Source organism: Ascaphus truei, chromosome 5 (genome assembly GCF_040206685.1).
Source record: "Ascaphus truei isolate aAscTru1 chromosome 5, aAscTru1.hap1, whole genome shotgun sequence".
In the NCBI taxonomy this organism is placed as follows: Eukaryota; Metazoa; Chordata; class Amphibia; order Anura; family Ascaphidae; genus Ascaphus; species Ascaphus truei.
Genome location: NC_134487.1, coordinates 88,038,510 through 88,064,670, shown reverse-complemented (window position 1 = coordinate 88,064,670; position 26,161 = coordinate 88,038,510). Strand labels below are relative to the sequence as shown.

The window sequence follows — 26,161 nt, the reverse complement described above, 5'->3', positions numbered from 1 at the left end:
CACACAGATTACATGAAATGCACTTTAATAAATAATCTGGGGACAGATATGAAAAGTATACATAAAAACCATAAAATATATTTAGTATACAAGTTTGTTCAAATAGGCTGCTATCACTAAACAAAAAATCCATCAATTGTATGTACACAACACTGCAATGCAAAAAAAACCTTAACAAACATAAATGACAATACTGTTACTTAGGCAATAAGCTGCCAGACAAAGGCTTGCATTTTTTCCCTCTGTGTCATTAGGATCAAAAAGAGTTTTGTATAGTAAATAAAAAGCAATTATCCTGTTGAACAATGTTTCTTAAAGCCGCAATACTTCCCAGACGCCTGCGAGTTTAAAGGAGCATGTCCTCCCAAGCCCACCATTCCTTATTTATACCGGGCACCTTCCCCAGTATCTCGGAAAGCAGGGGGTCCCAGAGCTGAAATACTGCAGCACAGCTCCGGGACCCCCATCTTCACATACATGTTACAAAAAAAAAAAGGGGGGGGGGAGAGAGAAGAAGAGGAGGGGAGAAAAACAGCCAACAAATCGCTTTATTATTCAACAATTCAAGAATAAGTAAACTGGCAACATGCAACCTTCATCAGGACTAACTTAGCAGTGGCAACTTTTCCCCTTTCACCATAGAACACACCAGCACACATCAATTTATTGAAAATTCCTCCAACAATTGGTTGAATCAAATGAAAAGATTTAATAGAAGACAAAAACCGCAGTGCTTGCTTAGGTAACATACACACTTAAATGTATGGAGATCCAATCTGGAGAGTCTAAACAATCATTACTAACTAGCAAATTCTACCAATAGTATCAATGTGTTTGTAAGTTTTTCTTTTGTTTATTTTAGCAGAGCAGCGGACAGTAGCACAATGATATAATACAATGTATTACATAGGCAGAAACCGCAACAAAACAAGAAAAGGGAACACCCAGAATCTCCAGAAAGGGGGGCACTCACGGATAATGCAAAAATATAAAAAATACATTTGAAAAAAAAATGTATTAACAAGCGATATTGGCGGTGATACGAACAAAAAAAAAAACAAATACAAAAGGTCTCAAAGTCCCAACAGTAGAAGCAGCACTAGTCACTCGTGTTTGATGCAAACTCAGAGTCACAGAACATGTACAATCTTTTGTGTGTGTGCAAGTTCTGACAACGTTCACTAATTGAAACATTATAATGCATACAAATTTTTAGATTAGAGACCCAAAACTGCAATATTTCCTCCAAGGAATCATAACAGAACTTAGGTACCTTTAACTTATTTTAGTTCTATGGAACAATATTAAAATATCTTTTATACTTATTTTATGGCACAATAATGTACAAGTTCAGCACTGTACTCCATGCAAAAGATGTCATATGTATGGCTCACTAGCCAATGATATCGCTTATTTTTTTTAAATTACCAAAGTGGGCAAAAGTAATAGGCAGATAATTATTTGGCAGTTACATGGATTCGTTGTTGACAGGTAAGAGGAACCCTGCGTAATTAAACCTGTCAGTCAGAGATGGCACATCGCAGCACTGATCACATTAACAAAACTGTAACCAACGTTTTTTCACTGTGCACCACCAATTTTTTTGCCTATCAACCGAAATGTAAGTTTATGAATATAGGATAGGCTATAGAAATCCAACATCTTAAACCTTTAAACACTAGGGTTCACAGAAAAATGAAGGCATCTCATGTCCTAAGAAGCAACTTCTGTGAGGACAAACATCATCAGGTAAGACACTTTTCTTTTATATAAGCATAAATATGGACACATTTGTAACAAGACAAATAATGATTGAGTTTAATCATAAATGAACATGAAAATACTTTAATTGAAGTGTGACCTTTTGCCAGAGAGCCTGGTCGACCATGTGTGGGGACTAGAAAGGAAAGGGTTAAAATTAGCCAAAAAGAAAAATGTAAACTGTTAAAGTACAAACTGTGCTTTCTGTTTCTCATTTTCAGCAGGTCGGTTAGGAAATATCATGACCATAGAGCTACAATTTATGAAGCTCAAGGCAAAACAATGGAACAAGACGTTACACGGAACACTATTCTATAAAATATGTATATGTAATGCAACAAAGAGGCCAACAAACCTCTTCAGTGATTACAATGCTTTCCACCACACAGAGGGAGAAAATGCAGTATGAATACTCAAAACACAAAGATTGTTACTGATCGGCACGGGGGGTTATTGTTATTAATGTTCATAAGAACTGTAATTTCAATTAAAGAACCCAGTAATTTGTTAAAAGAGCAATTCAACAGGTATCACATGGTCCAAATGTGGCCCTTATACAAATGTAATTTGTCCCTCAACTCTACTGGTTAGTGACAGTAAGTAGGGACAACGTGCTAGTCCAGGGGTGTGCAAACTGGGGGGGGGGGGGGGGGAGTGGAGGGGGTGTGTGGTGGTGGCAGAGGTTCCACATTCTTCCCCAAGGCATTTAAATTAAATATCAGGGGATCGCGTGAGGCCTCAGCAACTTCCCTTACCTGGTCTTCGGCAACGCTGTGTCAAATGATGCAGCAGGGTTACGTGCCGTCATTTGACATTAAAGACAAGGTAAGGAGGGGGTGCGAGCAGGGGAGAGCAGCAGGCAGGGGGGCGCAGGGAGAAAAGTTTGTGCACCCCTGTGCTAGCCACAAAGAAGAACACACCAGTAAGGCTATGTGCTCCAACAGTACAACCCGCTCCACAGATGAAGCAGAAGTTATTGAACCCGCTGGTGTGCTTTTTCACCCGCGGAAGCATATTAGCTCTAGCTCCCTTTTAACACGCAACCGATTCAAGACCATGGCCATTTCTCCTACTGCATGTTGTACATGTCCCCCAGCAATGTGCCAGCAAGTGTAATAACATCTGCTACATCTGTATGCCGACAGACAAAAAACAAAGGAATCAAGGATTATCACACGAAACATGTAAAAGTGTTTTTTGTTTTTAACATAATTAGAACCAGAGGAACCCCGGTGCTGAATCGCTCTCATCTATTCTTACTGGGCCGAAGGAGTGTGGCTCAGGGAGTAAAGGCACGACTCTGAAAACAAGGGCACTGACTTTGAGGTAGTGGAGTCTGTTTCCGGTATTAACTCCTTATGACCTTGGGCAAGTCACTTTATTTCCCTGTGCCTCAGGCACCCAATATTAGATTGTAAGCTCTAAGGGGCAGGGACTCATGGTGCCAATAAAATTCAATGTACAGCACTGCATATTTTTAGCTCCAGGGAACTTCCAGCTCCCGAGAGAATTACTGTGTTTCGTATGGAGATTTAAATATGGCCGCCATTTTCGGTCCAATAGGAAGCCACGTTATCGGTTGTGGCTACATATTGGCCCGTAGGTCCTACGAGATTTGATGTTTTATTATTTTGAAGCACTGGTAATTTACCCTAGGAACTAGGGGGAGAGGTGTTCACAAAAAGTTTTTAGCTCTGATAATTATCACCTGGTTCCAATTATGTCAAAATATCAATTAAAACATTTTTCCCAATCTAAGAGCCACTAGACATTTATTCTACATTCTGTATTCATGGCAACACTACAAAAAACGAGATGTAATCAGTCTTTTATAATTTGTTGTTCCCTTGTTTTTATCTATACCCCACTGGGTAGGTTGCTCCAGTTCACGAGAAACAAAAAACACCCTCTTTGCTGCTGACCGACTCCAGTGAAACATTTGTAACATCCGTCCTAAGTTTTTTATATTCTAATCATTCATCTCTAAACATTACATTATAAAGTACTCCCATCATGTAACAATGTATAGTTTAAGCCAGGAGTGCGCAAACTGGGGGAGGCGGCTTTTACAGAGGCCCGAAGGGGCACGGGGGGGGGTGGAGATCAGGCACGGGAGCGCAGACTTAAAGGTTTGCACATCCCTGGTTTAAGCATAGGTGGCTTGGGTAGATCGCTGTATCAAATTCAATCTGGTTTTTTTTGGCTATGGTCTTATGGTGGTTCACAACTACACAAGAAATAAGTTATTGGAGTTTTAGTAGGAGGCACAATAGGCTGCACAATTTCACTGCGAGCTTAAAGTTGAGGCAAAAAAACAAGGGTTGCATGATGACTGAATGTGGGAAGCCAGGAGCAAAAGGAGGAATGGATGGTCCACTTCATTATTTATGAGCAGAATGGTCTATTCATAAATAATACATATTAAGGGACAGGGATGTGTGTACTTGGTATTGTTATTTTCTTAAACAAAGTAAACTAAGCAATATACATTAGAGTTGCAAAATTGTCAGCGAAAGCACCCAACCTCAGAACACCTCCTCTACCCTTTAAATGTTCTTTCCATAGTTAGGCATCATTTATGGAACAAACACCAACAAATTCCTGCTGCTTTAAAGAAGCCCAAGTGAAGTGCTCATGCAGGAGGAAAGAATGCAAGAGAAATTCCAAAGCTGCAGTAATCAGAGATTCATTATACAGCAGAAAATCACTAATGATGACCATATTAAGAGCCCTTACCAAAAAGGTTTACCAATACTCCTTCGGGGGAAAAAAATAAACCCACAGTATTTCAGAAGGTATGTGATGAAGATGAAAAAAGGGGAAGTTAAGACTATTTAAACATTCAACATGGTCAGAATTGCTTTTTCAATTACTGCGGTATTATGGAGTTACTTTATAGGCCATGCATTAATGGATAGTGGGTCAGCAAAGTCTCTAGTATCTGTGACCATCACATCATGCATATTTCAGTGCCAGAGGTATGATCCCGCTATCAGCTCAGGACCAAAGAGCAAGTATCCACTCTCTGTGAAAGTATAGAAACGTCCTAAACTAACCAGATGTGTCATTTAAAAGATATGGTGAATGTTATGATTCTACAAGCATCACAACCTTGTGTTATATGGCTTATACGGTATGTCACTGTATGTGTCTCATTAACATAATATCTCTATATTTATTTTTCAAAACCTTTTATTTACTTTTTTTCCCCCTTTGGTTGCAGCACATCGTAGATAGTCACCTCTTGGTTCTATTAAAGCATTACTATTACAGTCAACTTTGTTAAATATTTGCTGTGGTTTGTAATATACTAATCCCACCAATGTGAAGATATATCTATATATATATACATATATATATATATATATATACATATATATATATATATATATATACATACACACATGTATGTGTATAGATGTGTGAACACACACACACACAGTGTGTGTGTGTGTATATATATATATACACACACACACACACACTGAATGTGTGTGTGTATGTGTGTACACACATCTATACACATACACGCGTGTGTGTGTGTGTGTGTGTGTGTGTGTGTGTGTGTGTGGTTAGAGAGAATATATATATATATATATATATATATATATATATATTCTCTATCTATATCTATATATATATATATAATGTGTATATATATATATATATGTATATGTATATTATATATGCACACACACTCACACAACCTTTAAACAATTCAACACAGACATAAAAATAAAAGCGAATGGTGGGGGAATCCGAGTAGCTACCTTAACATCTCTTCGTTAAAGTTTTGTTTTAACAATATATAATCAAGTTTAGATTTATATATCCAAGTCATCTAGTCTCTTCTGTCTTTTTTGCAGGACCTTCCTTTCCTACAGGATCTCTCTCTTTTGGACCCATGATCATACGCCTTCTTTCCTCTGGTATATATTAAAAATTGATGTCCACTTTTCTGCACATTTTACACCTAGTTATTATTATTTCTAAAATGTTTTACCAGGAAATAATACATTGATAGTTACCTCTCGTTTTCAAGTATGTCCTGGGCATAGAGTTAAGATGACAAATAATACATGGCTACAAATACAGTTGGTGGATCACCATTATATTTTAGATCTCCTTTATCAAAAACTATTAAATTATATGAAGCGCAGTTTCCCCCCCACCCTATGGGAGATATGGCGGCTACTGGGTGTGTGATGCTTTACCTATAGCTCACAGGAGGCCTGAACCTCCGCTGCTGGGAGACTGGGGTGTACTTGGATCAACCGGTGACAGCACCTCCACCTATGAGGGATCCTAGCTATACGGGATAACCCCATCACAGGACAATATACCCAGTAACACACACCAGGGTATAGTATAACTGTATTTACTAGGCACAGACATAGAACACACATATATGCAACACCTTACAATATGTATATTGGTATACCCACAGTACGTGGGTGCAGGGGCACCAGTGTCCCAGTGTCCACCCCACAATAGGCACTACCACCCCAAGTGTATGCGACAGCACTGCCCACAGTTATAGTTGGTGCACTTGTAGATTGGGTATACCTGCCGGGTGCTCCAACACCCGGTAGCGCCAATGGAAGACAAGGGACCGTCCGGTCCCACGCCGTCACCGTCAGCGATGAGTCCGCCTCCACGTAGGGTTGTATCCAGCTGGAGGGTCCCACTTTAACAGTCTCTTTATGCGTTGGTGGTCTGGTCCCAGACCACAGGCCGCATTTGCTATGCAGCGTCCTTTGCTGTGTCTGACACTAATTAGATAAGGGGGCTGTGTCCCTGTAGCAGCCACAACCTACAGGGAAGTCGGGGCCTAGCTAGGGCCTAATAGAGGGTCTCTGGCCTAGTGCTGGGGCCACCGACACCCTGCACATACACCCTTACCCTCTGTGTCCTAGCTCTGACTGCCGTGGCTGCAAGCGCACCAAAATGTATCAATGTTGCTCAGCAAGGGAATTCTGGAGCCCTGTTGGCCCCTGTTCCAGACATGGCCGCCACTATCCTAGTTACACTGCGCATGCGCGCCTATGTAATGGCTGCCGCAACATGCTTCTGCGCATGCGCACCATCTCCCGCATGCGCACCCACATAGAAGATGGTGGCACCCTCCAAAGGGAGCCTCTGGCAACTGTCACCACCCTGACTGCCACGCGCTCACCCGCACCACACCGCCCGCCTAGCTGGCGGGTCCTCCATCAACTCCAGCGGCGCACGCATTCCCAACAATTGCCCTGCTGCAGCGGAGGTAAGGAGGAACCAAGGGGGGGCCGAGGGGGATGCCCAGAGGGGAGACCTGGCCACATATATATTTCTTTTTCTAGGTGTCTGCTTGAGAGTGGGGACTTCTCTAACCATTTGTTCACTATAACTTTCTCCGCTAGTACAAGTATAGAATTGAGTGCCTTTGTTTTTTTTCTTATTCCTTCCTTTTGAGGTGCCTCAAAAAGGAGTATCAATGTAATTTAATTGTTCACATGAAATACATCAAGTTCAGTTAAATATTTTCCAATGCTTATTTTTTTTTTACTTGACATATATACAGGCGTACCCCGCATTAACATACACAATGGGACCGGAGCATGTATGTAAAGCGAAAATGTACTTAAAGTGAAGCACTACCTTTTTCCCACTTATCGAGGCATGTACTGTACTGCAAACATCATATATGTGCATAACTGATGTAAAACACGCATGTGTAACAGGCTTGTGCACAGCTTCGGTACAGGTAGGGAGCCGGTATTGCTGTTCAGGACGTGCTGACAGGCGCATGCGTGAGATGCCATTTGCCTATTGGGCGATATGTCCTTACTCGTGAGTGTACTTAAAGTGAGTGTTCTTAAACTGGGGTATGCCTGTAGTGAGTTAGCATTTTCTGTACTTCGAGAGATCAACAAGAAACTTTATACAGTAGATGAAATCTTGATATTTATTGCCGTTTAGAAATACAATTATTTGTCTATGATTTCCAATATGATTCGTTTTCTCCCCTTAAAAAAAAAAAAAAAAAAAAAAAAAAAAAAAAAACACCAGGTTGATATATAGAGGATCTAAAATTGTGAAGATAAACAAATACACAAATGTCCCAATTCTCCCTGGGACCAAACAGCTACAGTATACACTCAACATAGAAGAATCCACAGGAGGATAGGAGTGGCTCAGTGAGTAAAGACACTGACTGGCACCGAGTTTGAAGCAGGGGAACCTGGTTCAATTCCTTGTGACCTTGGGCAAGTCACTTTATCTCCTTGTGCCTCAGGCACAAAGAACATAGATTGTAAACTCCAAAGGGCAGGGACCTGTGCCTGCAAAATGTTTTTGTAAAGCGCTACGTAAAAACTAGCAGCGCTATACAAGAACATGCTATTATTATTATTACTTCTACTTACGGAGATGTGGGAGAATGACAGAGCAAGTTAAAAATATGTTAATAAGGTTTGTTATAGTTATGGGGCGATTAAGAACAAAACTCTCCTTTATCTCAGCCAAGATTGCCTCTATAAACGTACGACAGACCAGCAGCTGTCTCCGATACCACCATAATATACGGTCTTCTGTTAATATTTTACAGTGAAAACACAAATTTACCACACCGTAACTTTCTGTGGAAATGGGTTATCTGGAAATGTTCCTGATATCATTCAGCATGCTTAACGAGAAACACAATCAGCAAGAGTGGGGTTTTTTTGTTGATAAAACATTAACAACCTTTCTTTGAAGCGACTTTGCACAGAATGAATATAAAAAAAAAAAAAAGAACAATCTGTCCACTTTTTTTTCTGCAGAATTCAAATCAAGGGGTCCTCTGTAGCTGAAATACTGTATTTGAAGCATAGATGTTCCAGACATATTTACCAGTTGATCAATAGTTTTATGTATATTTTCAAAATATTCATTTTTATTACCAGGTCAGATGTTTATGTTACCAATACAGACACGGCAACACATGTCTAACTACTGTATATTGTCAGTCCTGAAGACCTTTGACTGAGCCACCTGTGCTGAAACAGGGATTGCCAGACAGACAATCTGACCTGTTGGGGATCTGGACTGGAGTTGAGAACCCCTAAAAGACAATTTCCACCCGCAGTGCTTTGCAAGGGTTGAAAATACAATCTTGGGATGCTACAAGATTCCCTCTGCTAGCATCTTACCATGTTCTACCGCAGCACCAATATGAGATCATCTGCAATTAGGTACCTGTTTACTTTTGATTTAAGAGCAGAGAAAACAAAAAGTCATGATCTGTTATGAGTTTACGGCAAACAAATAAAATCCCTGCACTGAAGTGGATACCAATAGCGGTAACAAAAAATATATATCTTACTAGGAATGAGGTTACAATGGTACTGTATGACAGAAAAGAAACTATAGCTTCTGACAAGTAAATGTGAACATCTGGTTTACATTAGATGGGGATCCCATGGAAGAGCACTGCTATCACTGATTCCAAGTGACCGCTCCCTAAATAGGTAAATTAGACCTAAAGGAAGCTTGTTAACCCATTCTGCAGAAGAATGGCCAGCTATGGATTGCAAAGCAGAATACTGCTGATGCCTTTAGAGCTAGAGAATATGACAAGTAGCAGGATCGATACGTGGCCTCTGTCCTCACAGACATGTCTATCTAGTGCAGACTCATAATATGGTAGTACAGTGGTGAGTATTAGCACATCAAAGCAAAAGAAGCAAATTAGAAATAGAGGTGCAGGGAACTCACAGTGACCTCACCCCTTCGTGGCAATAACACAACAAAGATGGGAGGGAACCTGCAAAATAGGTCAATCAAAAATGGATATCTTTACTCAAAAACAAATATAAAAAATACACCATATCAGGTGAACCTATACAAACAGTGCGCTCACAATAATAGCAAAGGCTATAAAGTGTAAAATAAAAGCAATGAATACTTAGTTTAGGCTCAGACAAAGTAGCTGCAGGACAAAACCAAAAAGGTAAATATAGAAAAAATGGAAAATATAATACTGGTAAAAAGGGGTGGATCACACGGGGGGAGGCAAGTCAAAAATCAGAAGACAAAAAATGGGGTAGAAAAAAGGGGAGGTGCTCCCTCCCATCTTTGTTGTGAGACTCTCATATAATGTTTGGGGATTAACTTTAAATTGCTGAATGACCCCACTTATGCAGCAGTCCAGGTTGCATTTCTCCTGGTTCTATATAGGATTAAAGCAGAGGGTCTCCAGAACTGAGCCCCATTCATTTCAGCTTGGGGGAAAACCTGATTCCCGAGATACATACTTCCGTATGGGGTGCTGGTAGCTGCGGCTGGGCTGTGTATGCCTAACAAAATGGCGGCTAAAATGTCCAATGGGCCAATCGGAAACTGTGACATCATCCCTTGCGGCTTCCCATTAGCCCACGGGACCAGGACCTTTAAAAATTTGCCAGAGATATCGGCATCACCTTCTGAGGTAACTATTTTGGGAAGCAAGGGGTCCCGGAGCTGAAATAAATACAGTTGAGCTCCAGAGACACCCACTTGAAACCTAGAACAAAAAAAGGAGGAAATGCAACCTTGAGTGCTGCTTCATTAACATAAGGGTAGTCTGTGCTTTTAAACAAACCCTCTAAAAATTCAACATTTAGGGTGGATAGTTACAAAGAAGTTGAAAGAATATGCAAGGCCCATTCATAACATATATAGACACAAACACACGCTCTAGCTGCAAAATAATCCGGCCAGGTGCAGACTACAGAGTTAATTTCTTTAAAAAAAAAAAAAAATATATATATATATATATATATATAGGCTTCCTAAGTGACCTTTGATCTGAAATGAGTCACAAACACCCTGTCAAGATATCAAAGAAATTAAATGATCTCCACAGTAATAGGGCTCATTATTGCAATATGGTTATTTGAAACGTTCCAGTATTCCTGTGGAATGTTTGGAGGTGATCGAACAAAAGGTATGTGCTGCTTTCTTCTAACTGTGCTGAGAAACCAAACACCTACATGTAATGTTTATGAACAGACTAGACAAACACAGGTGTGGGCTCAGGAATTCAAGGCATTATAATTCCATGAAAGGTCACTATATACAGCACCCAAGTCTTCCCAGCAACCACACTACACAGAAGTGTGAGGATTACTTTCTACACGGATGCTTTATAGGCTGTTGGAAAAAACAGCAAAAAGACTAAAAACTACAACAAACTACAAAACAAATAAAATTGAATTAATTGGATATCCACAATGGCAAGTGCTCGGCCTGAAAAAGCATAAAAGTTAGGTTTTGTAGAAGAGTACTTTCATTGGTGGCAGAAAGAGGGTGATCATTCTGCCTTGGGATCAAAAAACTGTAAATTAAGTATTTATCAGACCTTAAACCCACAATTCCTTCTGCTTACTGTATATATATATATATAATATATATATATTTATTTTGTTTCCTCCAAATGTAATCATTGGGTCCCCTGAGACAACGGTTTTATCTTCCATTCTAGAGCCCCCACTTGCCAAAAGTTGTTTTCTCCAAAGCTGAAGTCTTAGGTTGCGTCCATACTTAGTGCGACGTGAAAAAAAGGCCGTAGAGCGCGCGACTGCCGAGCAGGCTAAATAATTTGATTTTGTCGCACAACGGCCAGGTCACGTGAGCAGTTAAACCAATGAGGGCAAACCAGCTCCATGACGCAACGGCCACGCCACAGACCGTTGCGTCTCTTCCTAGGCCACAAATCGCCAATGCAGCAGGTGCGCGGGACGCGCTATGAGCCTAGTATAGGCCTCAGCCTTATCCAGTGGGAACAATATGTCTGCAACCTTTATAAAGAAGTTGTCATTGTGAAAGGATGTTGTGCTGTAGTTTTCTTTTGGAAGAAGAAAATACTGCATTGTTTTTAAAGGAACAGTCCTTCCTGGAACCAAAAAGAGAACTAAGGACAGTGATTTCTAGTAGCTCAAAAAGAGCTGATAATAATAATACAAGATTATATTTTTAATCATTTATAAACGTTTAACAAAACGTTTTATCCAATATCATTTGGTGAAAAGACATTAAAAAAAAGTTGCTTTTGTTTTGTCCATTGTTTGTATAGTAACTGTGAAGCCATTATCCGTTAACCAGATAAACAAAATGCCATGATCCAGTTTCTTCCAACCTCTGAATTAAACATGCCTACTTCACCTCACCTGCAGAGAACTAAAACAAGGAAAGTGGAAGGGGGCAGGTCCTGCATAACATGTTGTTACATCATATGTATGTATGTACGCATATATTTTTTAAATTTTTTAAAAAGGAGCTAAGTGAGTGAAACACTACCCAATATTTGTGGCTGCCCTGAAAGTCTTTTTGTACTGTAAGTGAATGCGCTAGAAGCACACCAAGCATGGCTTAGGCTGTGTCCATAGTGAAGGATACGGCGCAAGCAAAACAAACACTAGGATGCCAGTGCATAGGTGCATAGTAAGAGCGTGCACACATAAGCTACAGGGAGAGCGGCGCTTTGCAATACAAACAAGTTTGTATTTCCAGCCGGGTCACGGAGGAGCGCAGAAGCTAGCACGTTCTACTATGGACGCAGCCTAGGACAAGATCCAATCTTTGTGAGTGGGCAAGTCAGTCACTTGATGTCTGTGCCTTGGGACAAATATTATATTGAAATCAAGGATTCACTGAATAATATTGGTCCCAATGTACCTCCAAATTATATATACAGAGGTCAATACATTACCAGCGCTAAACAAAATTATATTTCTTAAAAATGTTGTAAGCAGCTTTTTTCAAAATATATTAACAGAACATAGTTTATTCTTCACTACACCAACTTCATCCACCCAGATTCTCTTTCTACAAATAATCAGTAGAAAATGCATGCTTGTTTGGTACATATGGCATGGATTTAGGTTACAAATCAGCTGACAAAAAGGTACAGACGTGCCAGTGGATAGACAGCATGAAACATGAAATGCGCTGGAAAGGAAACAGATCATTCTTGAGAAGTTGAGCCTGATTTACCCAAGATTGATGCTCAAAACGGATATGCAGCCATGCTCATCTAACACCTCAGTCTTTATGGTCAAGCAGTTAATTTATAATGGGAGATCAGTCTGCCTAATAAAGTTAACTGGTTGAACTCCCAAAACCAATAACTTATTTTTACGGGTCAATGCAAATACAATCCTCTTTCTCCTCCTTTTGGCATGAGCTCATAATATATCTTTTGCCTTTTGCTTTGAATACACGATTAGTTCCTCTACAGAAAAAGAAAAATACAAGCATCAAAAATGTAATATATGGGGAAATTAACACCAAGCAAAAACAAGGAATCTCTGCCTCAAGCCCTCCAAGTCCGAAATGCTAATTCAGGAAGACACCTGAGAACTGCAAATGATCTGTTTTTAGTTACACTTTCCCCACACCCAAGTCCATTGCTACAGCACTGAGCTGGGTATGAATGACTGCACAGAAAGTGAAATAATGTCCCCATGGTGAATGTCACCGTAATTTGGACAAATCATGGAGAAAAAAAGTACAAATCAAGTATAAAGGATGCAAGAAACAATGGGACACAAGCATCAAATGCCAGTGCGGGTTATCGCACGTGTTCCTGCGTGAACGCCTATTTGAGTCAATGGGAGTAGTGCGATAACCCATACCAGTAGTTGATCATGTGGCCATGTATAGGTCATGTATGTGACTAATAGACCATGCCTATCAAGCAGTGCTATACCAGTGCTGCCCCCCTGTACATATAAGCCCTAATTTCTCGCTATGCACCATCCCGACTCTAGCGTTATGCTCAAGGATTTCTTCTTTCTACCCCCTTTGCATCTAAAGCCCTCCCCCGCCTTAAACCTTTCTCACTGACTGCCCCACACCTCTGGAATGCCCTTCCCCTCAATACCCGACTAGCACACTCTCTATCCACCTTTACGACCCACTTGTTTAAAGAAGCATACGAGTAGCACCGTGGCTAATACTATACACCGAGGTCATGTGACGTGCCGCATCGTCATGACAGCGCGTGTCAAATGACGCTGCGTGGTCATGTGACGTCATGTCACGTGACCCTCGGCATCATTTGATGCCAGGTCACTAGGGGGTTGGGCGCGAGCAGACTCCTCTTCCAAAATGTTACTTTTATGTCTGAAGCACTTATTCCCATGATCTGTTATTTATATGATTGTCACATGTATTACTACTGTAAAAATATATTAGACAGCACACAAAGTATGTATAAAGGGAAGACTGGTGGTGCAAACGGGAACCGAGAGGACCCTATTTTCTCCCAAATAATCTAAATAACACTCAAATGTTCCCAGCACTCAAATAGAAAAGCAAAGAGTAAATGGATCAGCCAAAGAAGCGCTATGTACATTAATGGCACTATATAAAATCACATACATACCAATAGACACCTTTTAGCAGTAGAAAACCTCCAACAGGTTATTAACTTGAATAGGCCATGAGGGAACTTATGGAATAGTACTACATCTTAAATATGGGCCAACACCTACAAAAAAAATTGTTCCTTTTGTATGTTGTAACAAAGACATTTACATGATTTTTTTTTTAAATGGAGAATTTAAAAAACCTGCCAATTCTTCTCACGGGGAGCCATGCCTTGCTACCTATTCTTTAATAATGTACATATTCAAAGGAGAAATTATAAAGCAGGATATTTTTCAAGAGAACTTTTGCTGTCCTCTAACTTTTTGTTTTAAATCTTTGCATTGGCTCGTGTTTGTCATCTCCACTGATCAAATGTCAAATGCAACAAATTTGGACCTTGTACTTGTGTGTTTGCCTGCAACGGTCTTACATAATATTATTGTAGTAAATCGTTTTTTCTAACCCAACAGAGCTGCTACTGCAGTCACAGCATCATTTGGATTATTTCTCTAGGGAGTTTGGGCTACTTTACCAGTCAGGAAAAACGAGCATAAGGCGGAGTCCCCGCTGGCGCTGAGCGCGCTCACGCTTGGAGAGAGCTCCAAGCATGTGCGCCAGGTGTCCTCCGATTTACACAAGCGCCGCCCGCTCAGCGCTGACTGGGAGTCTGGAAGTGTACAACATGTTTAGTTTGGGGGAATTTGTTTCTTTCTCCATGAACACAAATGGGCAATTGAAGGTTTTAAACGACTATAAAATCAGCTTGTACAATTTGTCTTCGTATTATTACTTTTCGCTTTGAAACATCAGCGAGTATAAATACAGAAGAGATTGTAATGTTTACTGAACAGTCAATCTTACTATGCAGGAAAAACACACACACACGCCCCCCCCCCCCCCCACAACTCCCTGAAATATATACCTCGAAAGGTGCTGCCAGTATCTAATGCAGGGTTAACGGTCCGGTGTCATGCAGGACAATAGGAAGCAGCAAAGTATGATGTGGTGGCTTCCTATTAACCCCAGTGTTGGGGGACATATTGCGTGCCTAGTGCCACCTAGCAAACAAAAACAACCTCCCACCCCAGGCGGAAATACTGCTTTAATAACTTCACATCTATAGATATCATTTCAAGGTTATTTTGCACACAAAAAACAAGCTCGGAACTTGCATTTTCCTTCAACAATGAAACAGGTGATGTATTGAAGAGAAACCTGTGCAGGATCTTACTTATTTCATCAAACTTTACCTGCTTTCCACAGAGCAGTATTGGTAAAGATGCAAATGCTTTGACCAGCTGGTAGAATGTCAGAACAAGACAGGTTATTAAATAAAAAAAAATCAAATAACTGGAGGTCCTACAAGAATGAGAGATCATATATTAAACTAGGGAGATATTTTGAGCAACCGATACCAAAGAAGTTAAAAACATTATTAGAACATCTAGTCGCCCTTTTGAAGTACATCTCAGTGATCTCACATTGTCACCTGTCAGGCACCAGGCAGGTGAAACTCATATTAGGATGCAGATAAAACACTACAAAAGGCAGGCAAGTTTTATGAGGGTTTGTGCAGCGATGACAAAAGGTTTATTCTACATTTCAATGTAGGGGTGAGTGAGGTCTGGTAAGCTGAGGTGCCCAAGTGTATTATTTATTTTAGGCTGCGCTTATAGTGTCGGCGACGGCCAGGCGACGGTCGCTGGAAAAACAAATAGAGATGACTACCAGCGATCGCGACCAGCCGCTCCGTCGTACTTACTATAAGCGCACGCGACAGCTGCAATGCATTTGTTTTGCCTCGACGTCGCGTCGCTGTCACTATAAGCACAGCCTTAGTTTTCCGATGTTAAATCAGACTCTGCCCAGGTCTGTGACGTTCACTGCTTGAATTTCCTCTGCTTGTGCTTTGTGAACATTTGTTCACTCAACACACAGCAAGGTTAACGCCTCTCTTCACAATTGTGAAATAAAGTTTTGTGAATAGAAGTGTTTGTGCAAAGATAAAAAATAAATAAAGAAACCACTATGGCAACCATCTCTACTGAGCCCTGTTAAGGTTACTTTTCATCATGTGTAGAGTCATCGTGCATTGAAGAGTTAAACAACTTTGACATTTCTTTGCTTGGTGTCCAAGTGTGACAAGATGTTTAATCTAAACCGATTTGCCTGAGGGAAAGTATGTCCCAACATGTGCATAGTGTATTGTGAGGCAATTGTGTGTCACATACAAAAAGGGGCAGTGACAGGCCTCATGATTGCGCCAGGATTCTGAAAATACTTAGCGTGACAGGATATCTACCATTTGAATGTTTGTTTGAGGCTCTGACATGCTAATTTTCAAATTTAGGCCTGAAATGTAAAGTGCAAGCACTGAAAAAACAAACACCAGTAAACATACAGTCTATATTTCTGAAGTTCCATTAATTGCTCTTCCCCCGCCAATGAAGAACTGCTGGTTCAATCCCACAGTTGCCGTGTTCAAAGCGGAGCAATGCAGCAGTTATGAGTAAATTCAAGGCTGCCATTCAATATATATAAATATTTATCAGGAAAAAAGCAACACTCAAGAATTTTATTGTGAAGAATGCAGCTAGGATGAAAAGAGACGCATTAAAGCACACATTCAATTTAAAAAAATCCAGCTAATATTTTTTTTCTTATTTTACATACACACAAAAATAAAAACTAACCACTTAATGTTCTAATATCCAATCTTAGTTATATTTTGTTATTACAGGATTATGTTATATAAAATACTTTTTTGCTAAATAGAAGGGGTTAAGCCCTCCTATGTCAGACACTCCACTATTCATTGAGGCTGGACACTGTGAAAGAGGAATGAATGCAGACTCGCTCACTTAGATGCAACAATTGGAAAGCAGTTCTTTCCCGAGCACAGACCATCTTTAATTAGAAGTAGATTGCACAATGAAGCATGTGACCACGAGGAAAAGGGCAAAGTGACGTGGATTTGAAAGGGGGAAAAAAAACAAGTTGGCCTTAGCAAGTACGGCTGTTGCGTTCATGCTTAGCATCGCTAACGAACACCAAGTGCGGCGAGTCCTATATCATGTCTTCATGCAAAAAATAGATATTACAGGAATTTCGTTAACATTCATTTCTAAACAAAAAACTACCCAAGATGTGACTTTGTTTACTTGTGAAGGATACACACTTCATTTAAAAAAAAAAAAAATAAAGGGTGCATTTCCTTCCAGTTTAAAAGAAAAAGCAGACATTTTGTAACCACATGGTGTAATTGGCATACTTAAACAAGTCATTAATTCAAAGCAAACATTTGCTTGTTTTTGTTTCTCGGGAAGTTAGGAGAGATTTTATTTTCATCTGGGTCTCTGCGGGGGGAGCGTTTCATCTCATTTTAATCCAGCCAGCCTCTGTCAGAGGATATCACAGATATAAAAAGGTATGGGGAGCAGGCAGTCTCACCGGTTACCAGGAGAAACCTAACCCCTCAGGTGTGTCGGCTTGCCATGTTTACAAACTAACTTTTAAAAATATGTACATTTTTTTTTTAATTCTTATAGGTGGTTTCAAAAATGTCATTTTAAAAAACTCTCAAACAGATTTTACCCTTTAACCCAGGGGTTCTCAACTCCAGTCCTCAATCCGCTTCCCCCTCCCTCCCCTCTCAACAGGTCAAGTTTTCTGGATATCCCTGCCTCAGCACAGATGACTCAATCAGTGGCTCAGTCAAAAAAAGACTGAGCCACCTGTGCTGAAGCTGGGATATCCTTTAAACCTGACCTGTTGGAGGGGGGGGGTGAAGAGAGGTGACTTGAGGACTGGAATTGAGAACCCCTGCTTAATTTAATCCATTGTGTGTCGATTGGTCCCCAGAAAGTTCCAACTGTGCGGTCGCTCCTCAGCGGCTTCTCCTCTTCTATTTGGATCGTATTCACTGCTCCTGTGGAGCTCTAAACATGATCTGCCCTAGAAAATTAGCACAAAAAAGGCGTGGCATTCACTGGACGTCATTAGGGTCTCCAGGGAGCTGGCCCTCAGGACCCAGTATTCATCACAAGAGCTCTAAGAGGTTAAACATATCAAGGACATTGGTACAGGTCCTCCGAGGACCAAAACAAACCAATCAATGCTGCAGACGACAGCAGACTACTCTACTTTGGCTAATGATGGCATCATAACTGCTTTATAAAGAACAGAAAAGACACAATGGTTATTGACAATTTAACTCTTTACGAAAGATTAAAGATTGTTGAAAACATCCACAGCATTTCGTAACCACGTCTACATTAAAAGTAATAAAACATTTGTTCAATTTTTCTTTTTACTCTTTTTTTTTAAACTCAGCACCCTACAGTACATGTAAACAAATAAAAATGCCACTAAATGTTCATTTTGGCCCTCGTTGATTTCAGAGAAAAAGCAGCGGTTACCAGTTTCATTTACTTGTTGCCTGCCCTCCCTCTAAAGCAGGGGAGCGCAATCTTTTTCCCTTGCGCCCCCCTGCCAGCTGTCCTGCTCTCTGCACGCCCCCTCCCTCCTTAGCGTGGTTCCCGGCATCACAACACCGTAACGCGACGTCACATGACCCCGTGACGTCATTTGACGCTGCCGATGCATCTCCAGGTGCGGGCTGAACCACGGTAAGTAAGGTTTACACAGGTCATTGCCGCTTCCCCGACACTTAATTTAAGTGCCTTCGGGAAGCGTGCGGGGCCTCTGTAAACCCCGCGCAGTTAATCTCGCGCCCCCCCTGGGGGGTGCTCCCCCAGTTTGCGCACCGCTGCACTAAAGGGTTTATTCAAAAAGCTATGAAGTGTCTGCAACAGGACATAAACTTGTCAAGTATTATTAGTCCCTAAACCTGTCACATCATCTTTGGAAAACAAAGGCAAGAGAGTTTTGCCAATAGCCAAGTAAACTCATACAGCAAATGAATAAACTCTGATTACACCAGTAACATGATAATTTTCAGAACAATGGAAATACTCTCATTCAAAGCAGCAGTTCTGTCTTCTCCCAATTTTCTTTTTCTTTAAGCTTACCTGATGTGTAATCTCACAAAGTCAGGAAACCCCCTCGTTCCTGAGCGACAAAGAGTTTTGTTTAATGGCTATGGGGTCAGGGCTCGCTCTGGTGGCTGATCAAAAGCTGTGATTTCTTCAGGAAATGGCATTGCAGCTTTCTATTGGGGTCCCCAGAGGACATGTTTTCAATGCTTTTTTTTTTTTTTTTTTTTTTTTTTAAATTACAAAAATATTTAATTCCTTTTAACAGGACCCAGGGGACCATGGATTTGCTCCGAGTAACACATTTAAGTTTAAAAAAATAAAAATAAATTATAACTGTGGAGGAGGCAGGATTGCTGCTTCTACTTTAAATAATACATAGAACAATACATATGGTGAAACAGCTGCAGTGTCTTTGGTCTAGTTGTATTGCAAAGTATGTGTGCGGTATAGCTTTCTTTCATTTACATCACTCATTAAATAAATGCTAAAGAAAATAACATCTATGTTTTCCGCTCTATAGCTATTAAACTTATGATCAATACAGTATTAAAAAGAGAACCAAAATAAAAAAGCAGGAAACCCAAACACATTTAATACAACCAGGCACAAGTTAGCACCAAAGATGCAATGAAAATCTGTACTGGGGATCAGTTTGGACTGCACTTAAGCAAGCAGATGTGAACTGTCAGTCAACATGTTAGATCTTTACCTAACTTAATTCAAGTATAATAAATACGTGCTTTATAGTAACCCCTGTAAAAAGAAAACGGTTGAGTGCAAGGTCCAAAGACTAGAACCAGATTGCTTCGTTCAGGCGCCGAAATGTCAACCCAGGCAAGCGAGAGTCTTCTCCCACTTGCCACTCTCCACTTTGTATCTAAAGTGCTCTCCCGCCTTAAACCTCTCTCACTGACTGCCCCACACTTCTGGAATGCCTTTCCCCTCGATACCCGACTAGCACCCATTCTATCCACCTTTAAGACCCACCTTAAGACCTACTTGCTTAAAGAAGCATATGAGTTGCACCGTGGCTAATACTATACACACGATACATAAATCTTGGCCCCCTGCAGACGCACTTACCAGAACACCCTCCTACTGTCACTGTACGTTATTCCTACCTATCAAGACTGTAAGCTCTTCAGAGCAGGGACTCCTCTTACGAAATGTTACTTTTATGTCTGAAGCACTTATTCCCATGATTTGTTATTTGTATCATTTGTTATGTATACGATTGTCACGTGTATTACTACTGTGAAGCGCTATGTACATTAATGGTGCTATATAAATACATACATACGTGTGACAGATTTTTTTTCACTTGCACTTTTTTTCAAGTGAGCTTGCAGACACTTTAATGTTGGTGAACAGCAGCAGGCTTCTATTCTATTCCTTCTACTCCACATTCACCCCCACGTTAAATTAATATTAATGTAGCTTGCACTGAAACCTGCAAATACTACGTTACATACGTTGTTTTCTCTAAAAACAGACTTTTTCTGTTCAAAAGCATAAAGAATTTTGGAGATATAGATATAGATATAGATATATATACACAGGCATACCCCGGTTTAAGGACACTCACTTTAAGTACACTCGCGAGTAAGGACATATCGCCCAATAGGCAAACGGCAGCTCGCGCATGCGCCTGTCAGCACGTCCTGAACAGCAATACCGGATCCCTACCTGTACCGAAGCTGTGCGCAAGCGGGGAGATTATAGAGCCTGTTACAAATGCATTATTTACATCAGTTAGGCACGTATATGACGATTGCAGTACAGTACATGCATCGATAAGTGGGGAAAAGGTAGTGCTTCACTTTAAGGTAGTGTATATATATATATATATATACACACACAGTGGTTGACAAATCACCAAAAAATCTACTCGCCACCTAGTACCAAACGTGTGCTGCTTGGGCCAATATTTACTCGCCCGGGGGTTAAATCCACTCGCCCGGGGCGAGCAAATGTATAGGTTTGTCGAACACTGTATATATATTTATATATGAGAGAGAATCGCATTGTGGGGTGGGGGCCGGCGCTTTTGGGGACCATACCGATCAAGCAAAACCGGAATGCTGCTATCAAAGTAGCACACATATTCTGTATATAAAATGATATGCACACCAAAGAGGTATACATAAAAGTGTCTTCTATTGACTCAACATTTCAGCTACCCTCTGAAGCCGATCTTGAGAAAGGCTCCAGAGGGTAGTAGAAATGTTGCGTCAACAAAAAAAGTTTATGAGAGATATACATATGAACAGAGACCTAAAAGGTCCCTCCCAGGGCTCTGACCTCTATATCAGTCCATATATAATAGAATCAATAGATAGATAGATATTCCTGAGAGCACCAAGTAGCCACAACAAGCAGACTCAGTAAATGAAAGGTTCAAACAGTCTTGAAGGTAAACACAGATGGCACTGTGTCCCAGTGATCAAGCAAATGAACAGCAGAATCAAGTTCAATATAGGCAAACATCAAACCTGGAGTTGATTGAAGAACTCACTATCTGTGGCAAATCAGGTCTTCCATGTAGCGTGCATCTCCACATATCAGCATAAGCAGATGAGTTCCAAAACGTCCGTGTAGGTAAGGAACCAGGAAAGCACAGCCAAAATACAAAAGCGGGGACCAGGCAAAGCTAAAGCTATAGAATAGAGGTTTATTCAAATAAAAATGACAGAGAGGTACTCTACCTGCTCCTGTGTTTGTTGCTGTCATTTTTATTTGAATAAACCTCTATTCTATAGCTTTAGCTTTGCCTGGTCCCCGCTTTTGTATTTTGGCTGTGCTTTCCTGGTTCCTTACCTACACGGACGTTTTGGAACTCCTCTTCGTATGAGAGATATTTACTGTGCATTAGTTGACACCATTAAAATGTGTTGATATTGAAAGGTGAGCTACATCCTTTTTAAAATCGTATCCTTAAAATATTAACAAATGTTATTATGTAACTATGTCAAATGTGCATATACTTATGAGCTCTGAGCAGAATAGCGGAATTAATTTTAGTTACACATGAGAAGGTACAAGGCAGAGCGGTCTTGAACTTTGTGACACCACAGAATGAAAAGCTTAATCCCATACAGAGATCCTGAAGGGAAAAAATATAGGGTGAAGGAGTATGCACCTTACAGTGCATCGCTTACCTCTACTGAGGGTATGTTTACTACCCCTGTAGACCTTCTCTTCTCCCGGAGCTTCCTTTTCTCAATCTGTCCCTTTCCCTTCCTGGCACTTGGGCCACTGCTGTTCTTGCCCTTGTCCTTCGCTTTGGTTGGAGTGTCCTGTGAAGCAGGTAGTGGGGACTCATCCTGTGTGATGCCTCCAGATACCCCATCTTGTACTGGTCCTGGGCCTTTCCTTTGCTGCACCCCAGCAGAAGTGACAACCGGTAGGTCCTCCTCAGCCCGCCTGTTTGCAGCTTTGAAGACAGAGGAGGAAGCTAGTGCTTGGTTGCTGCTGGTTGTTGTATTGCTGTTGTTGTTCAACTCATTGCTGGTTTTAGTCGCAGTGTCACTGCCCAGTGTCCCTCCACCTCCCAAAGTTCCTCCACCTCCCAGAGTTCCCCCACCTCCCAGAGTTCCCCCACCTCCCAGAGTTCCTCCACTTCCCAGAGTTCCTCCACTTCCCAGAGTTGCCATCTCAGCCGCATGCATCTTGGCTCGCATCTTCTCTCTCTTGGCTTTCCACTCCTCTAAAAAGTCGGTGGTGTTAGAGGACGATGGTGTGTGTGACCTGAAGCCACCACTCGCCATGTTATCTGAGATAGGAAGATGATTTTCAGCTGCTCAGGACATGAAATGGACACTTGACCAGGACACATGCACAGCCAAGCCACTGAAGGGACAACCTGGAAGAGACACAGCACTAATCAGAGATAGTAATGCATCTGTGTGACCAACATTCAAACAAAAGCACATGGATATTGTATTTGCCAGTGCCACAAAAGAGACACCTCGCAGAAAGGAAAAAGCGACAAGTTAAAACACAACAAAGTGTCTCACCTGTACACTCCGCAATACACTTCACAGGTAGGTGCCAGATAGTCTGATGGTAACCCGCCATCCTATACTTCACTAATCTCTTTGCTGCTAAAGAGACAGCTCTCAGGTTCTTTGCAGACATACTAATATGACTCCTCAAACAAACAGTCTGGGTGCACAGCTACTCACACGGCACAGGCAGGCATGCGCTGTCCTGCAATGTGTTACTGCCTCTCTGATAAGGATCATGTAAAATCAGGAGTATAGGGAGGAATCCACAGCAAGGTCTGCCCTTTCCTTAGCAGTGTTTTAGTGCCCGAAACAAGGTATGCAGCGAGATTAAAAACCTCAACTCAGCAGTGCAAATCTAAAAGGCAACCTCATCAAAAGCTCAGCTTGTTTCCAGGGCTGTAATGACATTTTAGCAAAAGTGCATTGTCTCCCCAATCCAAAGCCAGTGCGACATTTGCCTGGGAATCACATGTACATCGTTTCTATGCAGCCTTACTGTACAACATTGCTTGTACCATCCCCCTTATCCATAACTGACAGACTGTATAACACTTATATGCTTGGATCCCATCACCTAATTTAACCCTGTGCTGTATCTTACTTCCAGAGACTACCACCATGGAACACTATCATTTACTTTAAAATAATACACTGTAGATCACTCTAAAGTAAAAAGGAAAATAAAAGAGAAATAAAAATAGTCTGTCTGCAGCCCTTCTCCCCAACCCACACGTGCCCGCACCCCTTGCCAGTCAGTGCCACAGGGCAGTGGCAGGTACAGGCATGGGCTTGTTGGAGAGGCCGGCACTACTGCGGAAAGCATTAAACAGCGCTGTCAACCCTAGAACCTGGGCTACATACAACAGATTACAAAAAGGAAGCCCCAAAACAACAGCCCACGGGTCACTTTGCATCAGAGATCCTTGTTTCAACGAGGACAGCATAACAATAAGACCTTGCAGGAGTTTTTCAGCATCACATAACCAGCCCCTAGGGCGTTATATCAGCCCCATGTATTGATTACTTAATGGTAACCAAACTCCTGTAGTGTGCAAACGCAAGAACATGGTAATTAAAATTAGTAAACATGTTAAGCTTATTTCTCTTCTTGACTCATTAAAACCAAATAGAGTTTAGGGGAATAAAAAAGTCACATTGCAGCTGCCTGGTGGCCATGCAAATGCAATCCAACAACTTCAATCACTCCACCTTTTGTAAGTCACCAGGCTTCAAAGTTACAGCTGATCAATGCCCAGCACCGCTTCTCCCCTCTAAGTTACTTGGGTTGCCCCGGGTACCCTATTGGCAGGTGAAGGTGAGCTGGGTCATCATTACCTGTCCGGTGGGGGGGGGATGATTCTCCGTCACGCAAGTTCAGTGCGCCCGGGACAAGGTGCGGCGAGGTAATGGTTCAGTCACCTCTCTCTCGCTTGTTCGTTCGTTCACTTCGCGTCCCCGGAAGAAGCCGAGAGTGTCCGAGCCGATCCGAAGTTTTCCGATCCCCGGCAAGGCTGAGGGCGGGGACACGACAGCCTCCGATTCCGTACGGAAATTGCCGAAACTTGCTGCCGCTTTGCCTGCTTTTGCATTTGTGCAAAACACGTGTAATGACGCGCAACACGTTTTTATTTATGTAGAGCTCACGTCTTAATGAATTCTTTGTATTTTTGCTCCTCTGTTGTAAGAGGGTGATCAGGTCTAAAAGCCCCATGGCTTCTTGGGATAGGTATAATTAAGTCTCGAAATCCCAAGGGGTAGAAACAGGTATAAATTAAATGAAGGTCACTGTTAACTGAGAGAAGTGACATAAACATGCTCGCCTTGCATTGCCTTTACAGATCAATATTAGCAATACCAGTGTAGCCGAGTCCCCCTACCCTGCTTCCGGTGCGAGCAGGGTTGCCACCTTCGACTGACGGCCAACCTGGAGATTTTTTTTTTTAAATGACACTGTTGCCATGACAACGGGACGCTATGTAACGTCAAGCGGCGTCAAGTTGCCATGACAATGTGGCACCGCATAACGTGACGTGGCGTCTCATTGTCATGGCAATGGGCATCACGTGATGCTGTTACGTCACGTGACGTTCCCGTTGGCATGGCAACGCCATTTGACGCCGCGCAGCCATATTGACAGTTGTCACCCTGCTTTTGGAGGGACAGATATGAAATATGGTGTCCTTTCTGACACAAAGGGACAGGAGAGATGGACTGTGGGTATTTCTTTTAGTGTCACCATGCAGTGGGAGTAATAGATGTGAGGGGCTGTGTGTCCTGTCTGTGTCACCCTGAAGTGTGATGGACAGATGTCAGGGACTGAGTCTTTTCTGTCTCTGCCACCTTGCAATGGGAGGGACAGATGTGAGGGACTGGGAGTCCTCCCTATCTGTGTTACACTGCAGTAAGAGGGACTGCGGGTCCTTCCTTTCTGTATCACCCTGCAGTAGGAGTGACCGATGTGAGGGACTGTGAGCATTTCTGTTCATGACACGCTTCACTGGGAGGATAGATTTGAGGCAGTGGGATGGACGATGTCCTCTCTGTCTGTGTCACCCTGATATGTGAGGGACAGGTATACAGATGTAAGCTGCTATTGGTCCTCTCTCTCTCTCTGTCACCCTGCAGTGGGAGGTACAGGTGTGAGGGACTGTGGGTCCATTCTCTGTGTCCCCCGGCTGTAGGAGAGACAGATGTGAGGAGCTGTGTGTCCTTTCTGTTTGTGTCACCTATGTTAGGGACAGGTGTACAGATGTAAGCTGCTATTGGTCCTCTCTCTGTCACCCTGCAGTGGGGGTTACAGATGTGAGGGACCGTGGGTCCATTCTCTGTGTCCCCCGGCAGTAGGAGTGACTACAGTAGCGGCCGCCTTTAGCCTCCTGCGACAGTTTCAGCGCGACTTTGAAAACCGCGGGCAGATGCAGTGTTTGATGCGGCATGTTCCGGTATTTAAAGCCGCGGCCGTGTGCATTGACAGTATTAGCGCTGTGCTTATTTAATTGTTTTCAACTGTTTTCAACATTACAGTCT

General features: G+C 41.8%; 1 protein-coding gene across 3 annotated transcripts in view; it reads right to left on the bottom strand.

The window, feature by feature from the left end:
- The window catches only part of PAWR (pro-apoptotic WT1 regulator), a 142,945-nt gene extending 118,267 nt beyond the window's left edge, over positions 1-24,678 (bottom strand). The window contains exons 1-2 of one of the 3 annotated variants that reach the window (XM_075600184.1): positions 24,470-24,678; positions 22,286-22,989 (exon numbers count right to left, since the gene is read on the bottom strand). In XM_075600184.1, coding sequence (XP_075456299.1) covers positions 22,286-22,894 — 609 coding nt within the window. In that variant the 5' untranslated portion in view covers positions 22,895-22,989; positions 24,470-24,678. Of the gene's footprint in view, positions 1-22,285; positions 22,990-23,143; positions 23,771-24,343; positions 24,367-24,469 lie in introns of those variants that run through there. The other 2 variants (XM_075600186.1, XM_075600185.1) reach the window with 2 other exon arrangements.
- Between the last annotated feature and the right edge of the window lie 1,483 nt (positions 24,679-26,161).